Source organism: Protomyctophum bolini (assembly GCF_963924005.1).
Source record: "Protomyctophum bolini genome assembly, chromosome: 17".
Classification (NCBI taxonomy): Eukaryota; Metazoa; Chordata; class Actinopteri; order Myctophiformes; family Myctophidae; genus Protomyctophum; species Protomyctophum bolini.
Window position 1 is genome coordinate 35,899,326 of NC_137878.1, and position 19,570 is coordinate 35,918,895.

At 43.1% G+C, this 19,570-nt stretch overlaps 1 protein-coding gene across 3 annotated transcripts; it reads right to left on the reverse strand.

Annotated features, from left to right (window-relative positions):
• Positions 1–253: 253 nt before the first annotated feature.
• LOC308332265 (uncharacterized protein) lies at positions 254–19,525 on the reverse strand. Of its 3 annotated transcripts, XM_080788059.1 has the most exons (16): positions 19,173–19,525; positions 17,764–17,832; positions 14,546–14,570; positions 11,733–11,819; positions 11,460–11,611; positions 11,232–11,357; positions 10,059–10,110; positions 8,881–9,958; positions 7,341–7,676; positions 6,835–7,194; positions 4,864–4,951; positions 4,668–4,757; positions 3,587–3,688; positions 2,901–3,021; positions 2,505–2,843; positions 254–1,975 (listed from the first exon to the last, which is right to left on the reverse strand). In XM_080788059.1, exons 1-16 carry the CDS (start codon positions 19,230–19,232, stop codon positions 1,722–1,724), a joined length of 3,339 nt encoding a protein of 1,112 aa, XP_080644185.1. In that variant the 5' UTR covers positions 19,233–19,525; the 3' UTR covers positions 254–1,721. The 3 variants fall into 3 exon arrangements, with proteins under 3 accessions (XP_080644185.1, XP_080644184.1, XP_080644186.1); XM_080788058.1 differs by having other exon boundaries at positions 2,505–3,021; XM_080788060.1 differs by lacking the exon at positions 14,546–14,570 and having other exon boundaries at positions 2,505–3,021; positions 19,173–19,234.
• Between the last annotated feature and the right edge of the window lie 45 nt (positions 19,526–19,570).

Below are 19,570 nucleotides of genomic sequence, written 5' to 3' on the forward strand. Positions count from 1 at the left end.
ATTGATTACACTCTCTCCACAGTTATCTGCATCTCCCCACCTACAGTAATAGTTGTAGAATTGTGTATTTCTGCTGTTGGGAGTTTCTGGGTCGAACCAGAAGGCCTCTACCCTCTAAGCTACAACTAAACGAAATTTTAATAACTCAGTAACTCACAACAACAAAAAACGAAATCATAGAGTAACTTAATAGTAATAACTAGTAGTAATAGTAGCAGTAATAATAGATGACAGAAGAATTGCACAAAACAGGTTAAAACTAAAACGAGAGCTTTTAATGATAAAGTCTACTACACTTTTACACCCAAATCATCACACTATAGTAAGAAGTTAGAACATAACACTATAGTAAGAAGTTAGAACATAAAGCATGAAGCAAAAATGACATTGAAAAGCGTCACTTCCCCCCCAAATCATATTCTTCGTTAAATCACAATGCAATTATTTACCATAATGAAATCAACAAAAAATAAATCTATACTGCCTCATATTTAGTCCCTATACGCTTTCAATGTCTAAAATAAAAAGCAAAACAAAAAGTAAGATATAATACAACAATACATGCACTAATACTAGGGGTGCACGATTATGAAATTATGACAGATATCCGATTTTCAGGGTCATATCTGGCGATACAGATTCTGACCAATTCCGATATTATACGGATTATGCTGCTTCCAAACATTAGAAATAAACAAAACAAAAGCGACAGTCATTGACGGTCACATTATTGCATCATCAATGAAAAATCATGACCGATTTCGATATGCTACCGATTATATAAATTAATTCAGTGGTTCTCAACCTTTTCTGGACCAGGGTACACTTGAAAATATCAAGCAGGGCACGTTTCACCCAGTGGTTCAACAGCACTCACAAATTTACCATAACTGTAGATTACTGCTACTGAATTAGTTATATTTTCGCTAGAAACAGACTGTATCATATATGAGTGACTGACTGTCACAAACGATACAGAGACAACTCCCTGACAATAACGCAGAGACAGCTTGTTTATTTTTGGACCACAATGCTTATAGTAGGCGATATTATTCTCCATAGAGAGGAATCGAGGGGATGAGCGAGTGACGTCAGGACGGTGCTCTATACACACCATTTTTAACAGCATCCATTGTTGTTGATGCGCTCAAACATCACAATCCGAGGGACGTTCATAGTGACTGAGGTACACTGCAGGAGGAAGAACCTTTAATGACAACATATCCTCTTTTAATAACTCCGTTTTTTCATGTCCTATGAACGCAGGAAATCATAACTTCAAATTGGCATATTGGTTGTTCAGTTTGACCGACAAGTTTAGGAGATATTATAGCTTATAGAGTAATATCTTGCAGAAATCAGCAAGTTGAGAAAACAGGCTTGAAAGGTTCAGTTCTGTGGTTTCTAACATTACACCTAGCCACATGTTTAGGCATTTATTTCACATTTACATGTCGATTTCAGCTCTGACATTTATTTCAGAAATTCTCTAGTATGTGAAGAGTCTGCCTGTGCTATTAAAAGTTTTTCTCCTCTCCTGAACAGTTAAGTCTTGCCACCATGACCGTCTCGGTATTAAAAAAAACACATTTTTCAAGGTCTAAATGAAAACACATCATGAAACTATATTATAATTACAAATATTTGGGGGTCAACTTGCAATGTACCCTTCACTGCCCACCACAGGTTGAGAACCACTGACTTCATTGATAGCTGCCGGTTTATTTCCGAGCCACGAGTTCCAGGAGGGTGGAGGTGATCTTGTCTAGGCTGGAGTGCTGAGGGCGGCGATGGCTCCCATATCCCTGTTCCCCCCCGTGGAAGGCGTTGGCTGGCGGGAAGTGATCAAAATACTGCCTGTTGCCAGAGGGGTGATGAGGGTTCCTGGGCTCATTAAATCTCTCTGGGTACAGTGGTGGCTGCTCTTGAACAGCAGCATAGGGTGGCTGGCCATGTCCGGACCCACCAAAGACCTCTGCAAGAGGAGATGTGGTAGAATGGCAGAAACGACAATCAACAAAGGGAATTAAAGCTAGTTTGCAATACACAAGAGTCACAAATGCTGCAGTCGCACAGCATATCCACCAGATGTGTGTAGTCTATGTAGCAGTGTTTTAGATTTTTTTTGTATTTGTCTACATAGTCAGTTTGGATCCCAGGTCCTCAAACAGATTATCTATTATTTTATTATAATAATTACTTTTAATACATTTGAGTTATCACTCTATTATCACTATTTATTTTCATTTACTAATGAAAAATAAAACTTTAAAATATATGTTTAGGGTAAATAATTTGACTCTGCATTGGGAAATGAGTGAGCATTTGAAGTACCGATAATAAATTACAAACGTTTTGCATAGCACACCAGGACTTCTCACAGCATTACAGTTTGGGAACGACTGGTCTGACCCTGAATCTTAGTCATCTTTGTTCTTTGTGTTTTGTGAATTGAGGCATTAATAAAATGGATTCCGAGATACCACGTTTGTCTGACAGATTACCTTCGTAACGGCTTCTGCTTGAAGCACTGTCTTGAGGTTGGCCCGAAGAAGGGCGGTGCCCGTGGCTTCCATCATCCTGCAACTGGCCTCGCTCGTCCCTGTCTCGCTGCGGTCTGCGAGCTTCCTGCGATTGCCTACGTTGGTTGTCAAAACGCCTATCTTGTGGTTCTCCTCTGAAGTTTCTGTCATGCTGGCCTGGTGGAGGTGCCCATTTGCCCTGAGGACCTTCCCTGATGTTGCGGTCATGCTGGCCTGGTGGAGGTGCCCATTGCCCCGGAGGACCTTCTCTGATGTTTCGGTCATGCTGGCCTGGTGGAGGTGCCCATTGGTCCTGATGATCTTCTCTGATGTTTCGGTCATGCTGGCCTGGTGGATGTGCCCGTTGGCCCTGAGAACTTTCTCTGATGTTTCGGTCATGCTGGCTGTTTCGGTCATGCTGGCCTGGTGGAGGTGCCCGTTGGTCGTTGCTCATATCGTGGTAACCAGCGGACATGCCTGCTGGGCCTTCGTTTTTTTGCTACGGGAATCAAGGTTCAAGCTTCACTTATGTCATTTCACAACAAAAATTGTACTCAGGCTAGCAGTGTGCATTAAAATAACTATCTGGAGGACAATAAATGGTCATTAATTTCATCTACCGGTAGACCTCTTTTAAGCCAATAAAACCATGAAAAGATCTTTGTCATTTTAGCTATATATTATAGCACATTGGTTGACTATTCAAAAATAGCAGATTTACAAGCTTGTAGATGTGCTAGTTTTAAAAAACTTTGAAAATGTGTGTAAATCTTTGTATATGTTTTTTCTTTTAAAGCAAACCTTTTACTCTCTTTTACTAAATCTTTGTTTATGTGGGTCACTGGAATAAAATAGTTTTGATCACTGGCAAAATACATCGACATGAAAAAGGTTTAGAACCGCTGATGTAGCAATATAGGTATTTCATAAAATTCGGTTTAGATTTAGACTGGGCCTCAGGTCTTAATGGGTTAAGGAAACAGACAGAAATTAAGCTAATAATCTATTACAAAGGCCAAACATTGTCCACTCCAACAAGATGCACTGTTCATGGTGAAACATACCGAAGTCTTCTCCAATTTCTTGGCTTGGAATTCTTTAAGAAGGTTGCAAAGTTTGCTCTTCAGGAAGTCAGCATCCTCTACGTCATCAATCTCAATGTTTTTCTAGTAGACGACAGAACACAGTGAAAAGATTATAGTGGAATCACTTCCATGATGGCATTCAATTTTTTTATGCAGGTACTATAACACAACAGTATACGTAATACAAGTATTACAAGGTGACATGAGTGAGAAAAAGGGTCTCTTGGATGGATTAGACACATGGATTACACATTTCTAGTGACATAGGACTGTAAGAAGCAAGTCCACAATCCAATCCAAGGCACACTGTAATTCTACTTTACATGTCCAAATACTTAAAGTATTGACAGTACCTAAGTTACTTATGAACTCTGACCATTATAGTGCCTATTACTTATCTGGTTTTATTAAACTATGGTAATGTGCTAAATGTTATCATTTTCCTTGGAAATAGAATATAAGAATAGCTAAAATGGTTCTCAGATTTTAGAAAAGGCCCAGTGACATTCATTGTTTAAGTGATAAAAGAGATTAAGGACAGTCATACATTTGGTTTTATTTGTAAGGGGGTGGTGATGGTGATGAATGTCTTTTGGATACACAGTAAATGATTGTTAACAGTTTTTATTTAATTTTACTTTTCCATAAATACACAGTCGAGGTCAATATAGTTTTGCATAGTTGACTGGAAAGGCTCCAAACTTGGATAACAATACTGTGAAATGCTTTGTGCAGGTGGGAAAGACAGAAAGAAATGCCACTGGTAGTTATCATGTGGTGTAATACGTTATATATACGGGTATTAATCCGGTCTATAAGTTTATGTATTTGATGTATTGATACCCTGAAGTAGGCATCCTGTGTGCCAAAACGTCGGTTAAATAAAAGTTTCTAGCATCGTGACTACGAGCTGTGTGGCCTCTTTTCTTTCTTTGTTCATGTATTTGTCTTTTGTTCCTGCTTACTGTAAATCGCTCTGGATTAAGAGCGTCTGCTAAATGCCTAAATTGTAAATGTAAATTGTAATGCATTTTGCACTGTGTGTGATTCAGGAGCTTACCATTAAATCAAAGACATTGCCAGACACTGGAGTTGTCTCTGAGAAAGAGCCAGGGTTCTCTCTTGGGTAACTTTCAGTGTTGTATTGGCCCTAAAAAAAAGAACAGGATATCATTGCAGTGTATTCATTGTACGGATTAGATAAAACTGTCAAACCATTTATAAAATGCTGGCCAGAGGGTTTTACGATAGACTACCTGTTGGTCATAGGGGCCTGGTCTCTGAGGTCCATGGATGTCTTGTGTCCTTGGTCCTTGACCTGGAGTTTTGCCTTTAGCCATTAGCCTTTAAGGAATACAAAAGAAAAAAACTGTAAAATAGCATACAAACAGGGTCCGAAGATGCATTTAAAACTTGCCGCCAGAGTTTTCAGAATAAAGGTGCCAAGCAAATGAGATTTTACTCATGAAATCCCCACCTTTCATTTCCCCCCAAAACCGGAAGGTGAAATCTCCCTTTACTACATCGCCGCCATAAAACTGATCTCTCTCTAGAAGCGTTAATATTAGGACAGAACATCACCGTTATAATCAATCTGCGCGGAGGCAGCGTAGATTCAGAGTACCGGTAAGTACGTTTGTCGGCCCGTAAACAAGTGAATGGCTGCGTGTGCAGCTCAGAGAGCGCAGAGCAAGGTGTTGACTAGCAACGGCCACTGTCAAAAAATGGATTTTAGCGATCCCGTTATATATCGATATAAAAGACCTTAAGACGTGTCCACATATCACCCGCGGTGATATGTGGACACATAGCAACTGTTAACAAATGTTAAAACAATAACACTGTTGCTGTTAATAACTCTGTTGGGTGAAAAGAAACATCATATGTCAAAAACTGTTACTTTTCAGAATAAAAAACATAGGTTACAAATAGAACCCTGGTTCTTTAATAATAAAAATCAGAACTGCGTTGGTAATGTAACTGATTTTTTTTTTTTAGATCAAAGTCTTTATTGACTTGGTTGTTGTGTTTTTTACTATTGGAGACGACAGACGGGGTTTTCTGTACACCAGGCTAACTGACTTCCATCTTACACAGGAAAATGTTTATATCATCTCGGTTGGGCAGAATCACTTCATTTTGTTTTGGGCGTACCCACCGACCGTGGACCCAGGAAACAAACAATTGGTCCGTCTTCCTTGAAGCCTGTCCATATACGGCCTCAAGGCCCTTACTGGACAAATCCGTTGTAATCGCTGTCCCTCTTCTGAAGTGAAAGGGGCAGGTAGAACACCTCAAATTCAACAGGGAAACATTTAGAGAGGAGTCTTCAGTACAAACACTGGGTTAGGTTAACAACCCTAGCATCAGTAAAACGTGTACACACTCAGGGCTCACGGAAAGCGCATGAATATCACTGATGTGCTTTGTGGTCGTTAAGAGTCAACAGTATCGCTAAGAGACAACAAATTCATGTCCACCACCTCTAAAGGCTCGGAAGGTGGTTGAGACAATGAGTCTAATACTATTGCCAAATCCCAGGATGGAACCATGGATTTCAAGACCGATAGAAGCCACCTAGCGCCCTCCATAAACCAGCACACCAATGGGTATTGCCCCACAGGCTTACTCGCAAAGCCTATATGGCAGGCTGAAATAGCTGCCAAGTAAACCTTAACCGTGGATAAAATGTCCCTTAGGTCTTGTAAAAAAGACAAAATGTCTGCCACTGGGTAAGCATTCCACCACCTTAATCACTCAAGTCACCACCGAGCCCAATCAACCACCTATGTGGGCTCAGAGCAAGGGGCCAGTGAGGCTTTCCAAAGTTGAAGCACTGGGCCCTAGCGGTAATCCCGTGGATTCATGACGAGGAAACCCCGTGCAGCTGGGCTTTAACATTGAGCGCTCGGTTGCACTTCCGCATTTGGGCACCAAAATGTGGTGCCAAAATGCGCGGCTGCGGGGAGAAGGAGAAGGATGTTATATAGTACGGTTAGTACCATCTGATTTGTATGGTGTATGGTGGAGGAGCTGTCTAAGCTTCACTCTGATGTTCCTCTGTCAGAAATGGCTAAATGGCAGCAACCATAACTGACAAGATGCACTTTATTGACTAGTTGCACTTTATCAAGGGAATGTGTGCAATCTCTCAGATTTTTATGTTCTTGTTTCTTCAAATTATTTAGCGTTAAGCTAAAACAAGTGTAACACCTAACAATCCTTACCCGGGTGAGTGGTCCTCCCGGCTGTCCGCCGTGTCATAGCGGCGAGGTGAGAAATGATCACAGGTCTCGTCCTCCATGGGGAGGTCCTTCACCAGGTTTTGTTTCTTTAGCAACCGATTCATCTTCCGACACAGGTACCTCTTCGAGGTCGACGAGCATGAGATGCAGAAGTCTGGATCATTGATCGCGTTGCTGAAGTGTTCGTATCCGAGACAGTAGAAGCAGAGGCTGTGTTTGTCCACACTAGAAATGTTACGACCGCACTGTTCGCAATCCTTCTGGGGAACAGGGTCCAACAGGGTCTGGCCGTTTCTTCTCCGTCGTGCGATAGTTGCCTTATTCACTCGGCTTCTTTGGCCACTGTGGAAATGGTGTGGTGAGACAGTGAGCATTCTCTGCTCAAACTTGTTGTCGGTGAGCATTCTCTGCTCAAGCTCAACATCTGTGTAGCCAAGAAGCTAGACTCGCTAAAACAAGTGAACACCCAACACGTCAAAAGCCCTTACCTGGGTGAGTGGTCCTCCCGGCTCTCCGCTGTGTCACCGCGGCAGGGTGAGCGATCATCCCAGGTCTCTTCCTCCATGAGGAGGTCCGGGACCGGGTCCCGTAGCTGCTTCTTCAGCAACCGTTTGATCCTCTTACTTGGGTAATTCAACTCCGTCGTCGAGCATGCACTGCAGAAGTCTGGATCGTTGAGCGCATTGTTGAAGTGGTCGTATCCAAGACAGTAGATGCAGATGCTGTGTTTGTCCCGCACCGAGATCTTACCATTGCAATTTTCGCAGTCCTTGGCTATGTTGGCTCCCCTTCTGTGTTGTCGCTTGGCTTGGCTTCTTTGGTCGCTGTGGAAAGGGTGTTGTGGAGAGACTGTGAGCATTCTCTGCTCAAACGTGTTCTCTGCTCCAGCTAAGAAGCTAGCCTTGCTGCTAGCAAACCGGATAGCTTAGCTATAAGCTAACAAGGCTAGGCTAGTTAGCAATGTGGAGAGGGGTATGTCATCTGGACACTTAACGTATAAACACAGTCCATGTTCGCTCAAAAGCACATTCTAAACAAGAATGACTCAGTCATAACTGCCAGGTGCAGCAAGCTCTCGTATATGAACATCAATAATCAGTTTGTGTGCTGCAGCATCTGCCTCAGCTCATGGCTGACGTTGCGGCGTTCATAGTATTCGTTTTATGCCGTTCAGAGTCAGAATATGGGTTTTATGGGTAACTCTCCCATTGGCTTAGAGGCAGCCAAAGCCAAACATGAATAAGTGTCCACTACGGTCGCTACTAGAGGTACTAGCAAATGTAGTCCGCACTTTTTAATCACCTGGTGAAAATAACCCCGTCAAAAAGCACTTGCCTGTAGTGTTCGGTCCCAAGATTCTCTCTGTAGTCAGAGTGAAACTCTGACTACACGACAGTTTGATTTGACTGATCATTGGAGAAGGATCAAAAGAATGAGGGCTAACCACACTGTCCTGCGTACCAGCCAATCAGATAAGTCTGGGAGTTTATCATGTAATGCTTCTGTGATCACGCCAGAGGGCACCAGACACAGAAGATATAATTAAAACAGCAAAAGTAGCGGCTCTACAAGCTCATAATGCCACGTTTCAAGCTTGTAGACCTGCTACCTTTGATTCTTTCGTGCAACGCTGTAGTATTAATTTATGAATTGACAGTTAAAATACGGAGACTGAGGATTCTGTCCAACCGTGACGATATAAACATTTTTCTGCTTAAGATAGAAGTCAGCCAACCTGGTGTAGAGAAGACCCTGCTAGACCAAGACAACCTGGTGTAGAGAAGACCCTGCTAAACCAAGACAAGTCAATAAAGACTTACTTACATCTAGGGATGAGCCCAAAACCGGGTACATACAAACCCAGTTCTGAATTTATCAAATCTAAATTTAGAAGACCTACAAGCATGGTGTGAGCTTGTAGCTATTTCTCACACAATATAATAGAAAATGCTCAATAGTAGGCTCGATTAAAGCCTGATAAGCCTGCTCATTATCAATACAAAATGAACAAGCTCCATCCCTACTCACTTGGCTCTCTCCACCTCCTCTTTAGTGGCATCTGAAAAGCGGCTCTTCTTCCTTCTTTTTCCGTCCTTCGTCTGATCCTCTGACGCCCCTTGCAGAAAGCGTCTGAATGGCTCTGGGATGTTCGACATTTCTCTGGCACCTTCCGGGAGTCTGCTGGGCATAGGAGGACCTCTCCTGTGGAAGTTAGGGTCACCTGCTGGCCCCTCTTGCCATTGTTCTTTTTCCATAGGCTCAGCAAGCCTTGGCCTCTTGGCATCTTGGCCACTCGGTTCCCGCCTACCTGCGCCGTTAGCATTGCCAGGTCTGTTGGGTTCCCTGTCTAGAGACCGCCGCTGTTGGTTAGCGCCAGGGTAGAGTGGCCGATAGGGATTTTCTTCAGAGTAAGACCTGTCTTGACCCTCACCTCCAGGGTAGGATCTTTGGTGGGGATCTGGTCTGGGGTTCGAGTAGGGGTCGTCAGGAGACGGTCTTTGCCTGAGGTGACTGTTAATGTCAAAGGGAACCTTTCCATGAGAATAATCTATGGAAGTCCTGGCTTGAACACCTCCACCTGGCGCGGCAAGGCCAGAACCTTCTGGCTGGTAAGCTCGACTGTGAGGGTCATCTTCTGCATATGTTGACCCCTGAGGGTTGTGTGCTGGATAGGCCCTTTTACGAGACTCCACAGCTTCAGCAGAAGGACCGCGGCCACGCTCGGCATCCATAAATTCCCTGAGGGGGTCGCTTCCTGCTGAGGGCTTCCTGTAAAGAGGAGCCTCATTGTGGTACGTTGGTCCGTAAGTCATCTCCTCCCTAGCATCACGGCCGGTACCACCAGACTCTGGGAAGTTTCTTCCAGACATGTCGTCAGAGTTCATTCGATAGTCCCCATGATAATCATGGATGGCTGGATAGGCACCTCCCTCTGCATCTGCCGACATGTAACCGTCATTTGTATGATAGGGCGGCATGTTTGGGTTATCTAGCGGATGCCCTGAGTGGTGGGAGTACTCCCCTGGATAATCTGTAAATTCTTGTGACTGAGATGACAGACCTCTGGAAGAATTCTGGCCTATTTTGTTCTTCGGCTGTGGTAGTACTTGAGGGAAAAGGGGGAAAAGAAGAAGAAAATAATTGCAACAAATGCTCATTTTGTACTCCAGAGTACCACATACAAAATTTAAAGTATAAGGCCATACCTCTGGAGATGTTTGATTTCCCGACAACTTTTGCCAATGATTTCCTCGCCAACTGAAACATACAGAGCACAGACACAAAAACAATTCAGCAACTCAAGGACAATACAAAGCTAAAGCAAGTGAAACAAGTCCAGCGGTCTACTAGGCAAGGGGTTGATTTAAGCAATATTACACGATAGGGGGTGGTTTAACGTCACTAATGCACGCCTGCGATGCTACAGGAACTGCATCGCAGAAGTGCATTAATGACGTTAAAGCACCCCTTTCCATGTAATATTGCAATTATACAACAGTTACCCTTAAAACTAAGATAATCGCGAGAATTTGCTATATTCTATACGACGCCACTACGATCACAAATGTCCCAAGAAACTAGCTAGCCTAGCCACCGGGTTTGCTGCGCTCTGGGAGAACAGAGCACTGATGTAATTGTTTTGATTAGGCGTTCCATCATGCTTGTTTGAAGCATGAAACGACCTGTTATAATAGAGAATAGAGAATTGCCGGAAGTGTTGACTGTCTGTTTTGTTATTAACTGTCTGCAAGATATACTGAGGCACATTTATAGCCATCTGAATGAGAGTGATCAGAGCTAATGAAGCAACAAAGTAAATCATTGATATTTAATCAGAACAGCTCCTCACCTCCTCGTGGACACTCAGAAGCAGGATTAACCCATTTCGACCAAACACCAGATTCTATAAATGTCTTCTAAATCCTGACAGTTTTCTGGAAAACCCTATGTTTCTATGTCAGTGGTTCTCAAACGATTTCATGTCAAGGACCCCAAAAATTATAAATTGGCCGCCGACCCCCATCTGAAAATATGTTGTTCCAGGGACCTCCCAGAATCAAAGATTTGAGTTAAAAACGTTCGCCCTGAAAGAATATATATTCAAAGATTTGCACCACATTTTCACGATTAAAAAACAAATAGCAGACCTAAAAGCTCGTAGCGTCTGTGCCGCGCTATGAGCTTGTAGATCTGCTATTTTTCAATAACTAAAGTATAACATATTGCTTAAAACACCAAAAGGGGTTCCCGCCCAAAATGGATTACGGGACGTGTGGAGTGTGCAAGTGTGGGAGCTAGAAACAGAGAGACTGGCCAGGAGAGACTGGTCTTGACAACAGAGAGACTGGCCAGGAGAGACTGGTCATGACAACACCAACCTTTGGAGTTCCTCTCCCATTCTGTCGCTCGGCTACTTCTGCCTTGGCCCGTATGATTTTCCCCGAATTTGAACTGCTAAATGGGGCCGCTGGGTTCCAGGTTACCATGTCTGGCCGTTTCATCTCCTGAAGTGAGTTCAAAGCAGTTTTATTTTTAAAATCAGAGACATTTTAAATGGTCCAACTTGCACATTTCAGTTTAATCTGAGAATAAGGACAGACGCATACCAGATACTTCTGACGATGTTTGCGTCCGATGATGTGATTGACCATGTTGGGTAGGTTAGCTTCCAGGTCACAGAGCCTACAGTTATATCTGGGACCTGGCTGAAGGTCATTGGGGTCATTGGAGCGAGACACTTCTTCCAAATTGTTCAAACCTGGCAAAGTAAGTGAAACAAAAAGCGACCGACAATGTAAAAACACAAAGATAATTAACGAGGCCGTGCAACAACAATAATTGAGCACCTTCAAAGCGATTTAATAATGTATTCAATTCACCGATGATGGGCTCATCAAGATTCAGGTATCGTAGGTAGTCATTGATGTCTTCAAAATCTGGTACGATCTGGTTTCTGACTGCATGACCTAGAATACCCAAACCAAAGCAGTTAAATGAAAGTCAAACTGCAATAGTGTCATGTGTTTTTTTTTTAATTTTATCATAATGTACAGTAGATAATTCAATGATGTTCGAGTTCATATACTGAAATGCAAATGCATTGTAAGATTCACTGTTGAAGTAATTGCTATGAAGATTTAAATGCACCGCAAAGCCATCTCAATTTCTGGCTTACACTTTTTTTTTTTAAAGCAGATCTTGCTTATGATTTGTACGCCTTAAACGTTGCCTGCCCCAATAATCCGTATCCATTGTGCCAATTTCCCAGTCTCATCGATATCAATAATTTCAAAACAATAGTTAAACTGTGTGGTGCACGTTGTTGTGTATCCAAATGGTTTCACTCTAGAACATGAATTCTGCATCGATTACATCAGAATATCTTGCGACCCATTGGGCATGGCTGACATCAGTGGCAAACTTCGAAGAGGTTACTGGGTCAGAGTGGAGTGTATCCTTCTCATCAGCGGAACACATTTGTTGTCTTTTCTCTGGTCGGGTAAGGGTTCTCAGTGCACAGTTCTGTATCAATGTCCAGACAGCACATATCCAGGTTCACCCACGCAAGGCACCATCTTCTCATGATCTCGCAGTGGCTCTGGACGTAGAGCTACCACCAGGGAACCAGAAGGATTCCGGGATCCTTCCGGCAGCGTGTCAAAAGTGTCATTGAGTGTTCCCGAGCGCTGTTCAATAGCAGTTGATGAAGAGGCAAATGTTCTTGAGCCATGAATCCTACTCATCTTCCGTCCTGCTCGCCCATAGGCAATACGGAAAAGACCCTGAAGTTAATGTGATTAAAATGAGGGGGGAAAAAAATCTTCCAGTCATACTACAGACTTGTTAGTGCCAGGCTGTGGTTTCTCTTTCCCCAACAACACTGTGTGACTGCATTGTGAAAATGCCTAAATGAGAAGGAAATGCATCAAACCTGTAATAAAATGTAAATATACTGGTTTGTAATGCAAAGCTATAGTCAATCAAAATGACCGCCAAGTAGATGGTGGTTTCAGTGGTGGTGGTGGTAAACCCAATAACTCCAGGAGCGATGACTTAAACCACAGTGCTCCATTCACGCGAGATTGTTGTTGGACGATGGATCCTTGCCTTTTGTTCATGGCCCGACTCTTCAAATGCATTTCCAAAATGATCCGAGTGCATTCACTCATAAAATGACCTAACGAACCGGGTTACATTCCTGGTGGGTGAGTCAGTGAGCCTATGAGAAATATATAGGCAATCAATGGCAGACACAATCTCTGACATTTTAGAGGGGAGAGTACATTGGGGAAGCTCAGTGGCTTTTACGAGTGTTCGCCCTGGGACTGGGAGGTTGGGGTTTGATCCCTGGCCGGGTCATACCAAAGACCATCCCAAAAATGGGACCAAGTGCCTCCCTGCTTGGCACTCAGCATCAAGGGTTAAATTGGGGGGTAAGTCCCTGCAACATACTAGAGTCATGCCTCACGCTATACAGTAGAACAGGAGATAGGCTCCTGCCCGATGGGCCTCATGGCTCAGCAAGGCTTACTATGTACATGTAGTAACTGCATGTACTCAGTGGCTCAGGGGTAGAGTGTCTGGATGGTAACCGTAAGGTTGCCAGTTCGAACCCGGGCTCCCCCAGAGTTAGTGTCGAAGTGTCCTTGAGCAAGACACTGAACCCCTAATTGCTCCCGATGTGCTAGTTGGTGCCTTGCATGGTTTCCGCCGCCATTGGTGTATGAATGGGTGAATGTAATGCACAATCTCTGTAAAGCGCCTTGGATAAAGGCGCTATATAAATGCATCATTTACCATTTACCACTGTGTCACCCTTCAAGAAGTCTTCCGTCCACACCGACAGAAATGTGAAGACTTGCAAAGAGTGAGCACACATGTATTTTGGGTCTACTTCAGTTGGTGGTTTTCTACTGAATCCTACGTGCCTCGGAATGCTTTTCCAACAACCATCTTGTGGTTGCATTCTGGACTGTTGAGGCCATTGCGAGTCATCTTGTTTTCCTTTCATGCTGGAACTGGCCACGTGAGGTTGTTGAACACTGGTGTAACTCTTTTAAGAAGTGCACGGCTCTTGTAATTTTAGGAATAGATATAAAAAATAATGGATACGTTTATGTTTTGGATTGCTGAAATATGTTGCCATGTTGTCCACGTTTGGCTACTTACCCACAGGAACAAGGAACTACACCATCAAACACCAAAATATTGAAGATAAATCAATCTACCGGTAATTCTTTATGCACAACTTTGTGTGTAGGTGTGTTTGACCACGTGTTCGTCGCATGGAATGTGATGATTTTTGGCTCAAGTATGGCGATAAGTGCCCCTCACTTCACACGCGCGTGATTTTTTGAAGAATTTAAATGGATACATTTCAATTCGTCTAAATCAGGTCTCAAACTATGTGCTTCGTCCAATCTTTACTTCCGTTGTTCAGGACATATTTCTAAATGGTGTATTCTAAATAACTGAAAATGTTGCTTTTTGTGTGTGTGCTGAGGAAACTACAACCAATGCACTCGCGTGCCTTCTTTTTCCATATGTAAATGCTAAGCAGGCAGTGAGTCCAGAATAAAATGTGAAAATATTTAGATGTGAATACAATAAAACAACAGAATTGTGTCTGTTGTTAACTAAATCATCCCAGGATGACCCAAACGTTCTGTGTGTTAGGATAGGAGCTACTTACCTTGATGAACCAACGTCCCCTCTTTCTGCCAGGAATAAAAAGGAGAGCATGAAAGTCAAGTCAATCAGCACAGAACAGCAGTATTTGGTAAACTGCCCACTGGTCAAAATGGAGTTTCCCCACTGCTACAAACAGAGACATGGTTATATCATGGGAACACACATTCCATTGTTACAGATAACAGTTAAACAAGCTCCTTTGAGGTGTAGAGAGGCGAAGGTTAATCTATATGCATTCATTTTACCAGCACTTGTAAGCAACTGTATTTCACATTCTCACCCTTCGTAGGCATTAGCAGTGTATTGCTACTAGCCTTCTATATTTTATTACATATTTAAACCAAAATTAAAAGAAATGAGAATTGGTGCTACACCAATGCTCACTACACTACAGCACTGAGGAAAAGGCCCTGGATGCAGCCCACACAAGAATGCTACATATGGTCCTGTATGTCACATGAGAGGAAAACATCAGAAACCTTGATCTCTACAGGGGAGAGAGAGAGAGAGAGAGAGAGAGAGGTGGAGGGAGGGATGAGGCTGGCTGGACACTGTATCAAGCACCCAGAGCTGATGACGAGCTCACCGATACTGTAGAAGCCAAACCAAGGCACAGATGGAAGTGCCAGCAACACTGCAGTGCTTTGGACGGCGTGGACTGGATAACAAGTGGACAGCAACAATCCAGGAGTTGGTGTAGTGACGGCTAGTCCGCACTCTTGTATTGCATCCTATATCAGTGCTTTACCCTCCTTCGGCCGTTTTCGCCATACATTGTACAGTGAGAGAGAATGAATGGCGTACGACAGCACAGCATGACGAGATGCAGTCAACCTCGTTCAGTGTCTCAGTAGCCTGGGACACCGCAGGGCGTTCCGTTTTCACAAGAAAAAGAAAAGCCTGGTGTAGGAGTGGGAGTGAACTAGTGTAGAGGGGCCTTGCAAATTTGGTGATGTCAAGAATGACGGAAGAATTTACACTTGGGGAGGAATTACGCCGGAAGTGTAGATGGCACGTTACGTCACACTGCCACTCAAGTGATTACTGGCCAATCACAGCACATCTTTTCCAGGACTTACAGACCCGAACATGCACTCTGTGACACATGCTCATGCTTCCGCAGTGCTTCGCAGGGAACCTCGAGAGAGTTTTGCCCTCCCTTGAGCACATACCCTCCAGAGCCGGAAAGGACGTCTACGTTTATATGTCTATGGGGGAGACCGCCGTGATCCCAGCACCACCCGCCCCTCTAGACCAGAAATCACGCTGGCTGGCTAGTGGTCAGGCTAGTGTCTCAGGGACACCCTGAAAGTATTTTTGCAACCGGTGTTCAAAATCAAGCGCGGTGAACAACACGGTCTCGACATTAGACAAAACAGTCCATCGGTAGAAAACTCAGCTTTTAGCCACGATGGCAACAAGACATTGCACTGGCAAAACGACAAGAAAATCAAGTCTTCCTGTGATTTACTGTAGAACCCCTTGAAGCGGCCAGACGAGGAAAAGAAATGTCCTCCATTTATTAAAACTATACGGCAAAAGTTGTTCCCAGGACAGCGCTTGCAGAGGATTATGTGCACTTGTGAAATAACTTGTTCAGCTCAGGGAACAACAAGCACCACACCACGACAAATGCCAAGACTGACAGCAGAAGACCTCCAGCAGAAAACCATTTGAAACAGAACCTGGCTCCGCTGGTGCTGCTAGCGCATTATTCCAACAACTGGCAATGCTTATGTTAGCTCACATAAAGTGAACAACTACTGTATGTAAAATGATACAGCCTTGGGTGAAGTCACACTTCAACAAGAAACAAAGGTTACCAAAGTACAGATGGTGTGAGGGTAACGGTTGCAGCATGATGTAAGACAAGGAATCCACATGCTGAAGTACTACATTCTGGATGTGTGGATCACCACATGATTTTTCCCAGGATGACTCATAAAGTGCATGTTGGGAATCGAGTGGCCTCTTGAAGACCAGCACGATGCAGTCTTCAAAATGTCCCCAAAAAACAGGAATGGCGGAAGCCTCTCCCCAGGAGACTGAAAGGAAATATGGTGACAGAAAGTCAATGACTGATATTTGATATCTAGGATAACTCTTTATGTAAACTCACTCTTTAACGTACAGCTGCTGCTTTTCCTGTGTCAGCAAAATGTGCTCTTTTTCCGGTGGCAGATTGGATGATGCAGCTACATACAAGCATAAGGCAAGCCAGTGCCGGCGACACAGAGGATTTGACGAGGTTCAAGTCAGAATCATCTCAAGCTAAGAACACTTTACCCGACATCGGAGAACACTGACTTCAACAGCACTGTTGCAGATCAATTCCCATCGAAGTGCAAGTGTGAAGTACCAACGCCTGTATCCTGTACGTCAGGTCCTGTATAATAGGATAGTGATCCAACAGAGGTGACACACGAGAAGCTGTTTGATGTCCACTTGGAAGGAGGCTATAATGATAAACCATTTAAAATGGGTATGTAGCAGGGAGAGCTGAGCAGTGGTGTCATGCTTGTTACACCACTGGAACTGAGAAATAATAGAACAACAGAAAGTGGACAAAAACAGAATAAAATACTACAGAATATTAATCTCAATGAAAAATACATTGTTCACATGAAATACAGCAAGAATAAAATCTCAACACTGAAAAGGGAATGATGTAAGAAATCATGACATTTCTGAGAACATTCATGTTTCTGGGAGATGCTTCTATCTTTCTGGGAGATGCTTCTAACTAAACTGTTAGTTTGATCACTTCAAATACGCTTTCATCTTAAAATAACTAATGACCAAAAATAGCCAATCTACAAGCTCACAACACGTCACGCTGCAACATGTTGTGAGCTTGTCGATCTGCTGTTTTCGGTGCGCAGCACAGAAGACATGCTGGCTACTATGGAATCCAAATGACTGAAATCAGTCGTGGCGACTGAAAACTTTAATCCACGTACGTGTTCGCCCAAAAATGTACTTTTGCTCACCTCATGGAGACATGTTTATTATTTTTGTCTCCTTAAGCCAATAATTTGATGACCAGCAAAGAGTCTCCTTTGTGTCTCTATAGGGAACCACTGCTGGTCATTAAATTATTAGCTTAGGAACGCAACAAAAATTTAAAAACATCCATGAGCAATCGATAGAAAAAAAGTGATTTTGAGGTTTAACTATCCCTTAGCACAAGCAAGCTGCACTGATGTTTCAGCTCCGTACCTTCATGTGTCCAGCGGTGGTGATGTGTATTTTGTACAATGTTTCACCCCGTATGGTTTTATTGCAGACCTGGAGAGGGAAAATAATTCAAAAGATTAGAAGGCAAAAAAAAAGAAATACATCAGCATTCATGTATCCATCAAATGAGCTTGTAGATCTGCTATTTTCAAATAACTGATGTAGTGGTTAAACCGACGTTGAATTGTTGCTATAATTACTGTAACTCATTTAGCTGGGGAGTGGGGACCCCGTGGAACCCCCTCAAGGACCCCTGCGGGTCCCAGGACCCCACTTTGAGAATTGCAGCTATAATGTATTTATTACAACTATGGGAATAAATAGTAAAGCCCTACAAGCTTGTAGGTCTGCTATTTTTGAAAAGTCGTGAAAATGTGGTGCAGAGGGGTCCCTGGAACTACATATTTTGAGATGGGGGTCCGTGGCCCAATAGAGATAATTCTGGGGGTCCTTGACATGAAAAAGGTTGAGCACCACTGACATAGAAATTTTAATCGACCTCAGTCCAAAATGGGTTAAAATACTAAAAGCTTTATAACAGTGGTTCCCAAACTTTTTCAAGTCAAGGACCCCCAAATTGACACAAATTAGCCCACGGCTCTAGCTTTGATTCTCAAACAGTTTAGGACCCCCAGTTTGACATGGATTAGTCTACGTACTCCTATGTAATAGCAATCTCTGAGGACCCAATTTATATTGAAAAAGCAAAGTTAATTTAACTGAGCGTACACATGGAACCGGTCCATTTTAGGTTAGGGTCCGTTCGGGTCCAGAGTTACAGACCCTTAAGGGCCCACTTTGTTCCAAACTATCATTTAGCTGGGGACCCCTGGAACTGCCTAAAGGACCCCTTGGGGGTCCCCGGACACCACTTTGGGAACCACTGCTTTATAACGTTAGTTAGGATCGATTATTGTTATTGTAAGCATTATGGATATTTTTGAATTCTTATAACTATAATTATTCAGTGTTATACACAGATTAATAATTATGATGCATCATAATGTATTGTGTCGTAGACATGGGAAGCATATATATATAAAAACGTTACCAGTCTTTACAGTGTCTGTGACCATAAATACCAAGACCATAAATACACATAAATTCTGGGGTGCTTGACAATTTGACATGAAACCTTTTGAGAACCAATCAAAGTGGTTCCCGACCGGTGGATTTGGGGGTTCCCCAGATATAGTGACAATTTAATACCCAAGAAAGACTCTTGCAGATGTATTTATTGATTCTGAGTTCTGACATTTTCAAAAATGTCAGAATCGATAAATACATCTACGAGAGTCTACATTTTGGGATAGGAGATCCCCAGTACAAATGTGATTCTTTTTTTTTGGGGGGGGGGTCAGTGTTATTAGAAAGCTGTTGGTTTTGCTCACCTCGCATTCGATGAAATCGATCTCCAGTTCGACTTCATACGGTGTTTCCAGCGAGTCCATTGTTGCTCGTGCTTGTTGTTGTTATGGGGTTGTTAATGTTATACGCGTTAGCTAGCTTGCTAAATGGGCAAGCCTGACGTAAGTAGCTACAGTGCTAACGGCTAGTCCTGCTGCTCAGTAAACAGGGTTTACACCGAATACCTGCAATAACGGCGTGTGTCAAACGATTGGAATGTATAAGAAAGTAACGAAAATTAATACAATTGTTCTGCAACGTTGCGTTTAAAGTTACTGATATGTGTCCGTTGACAAACGAAGCGTACGTTAGCACGTTAACCCAAGAGTAACCCCAACGGCACAATGCATTTCTTGTGTACTTGTCTTCCTAGCCGGGGCAG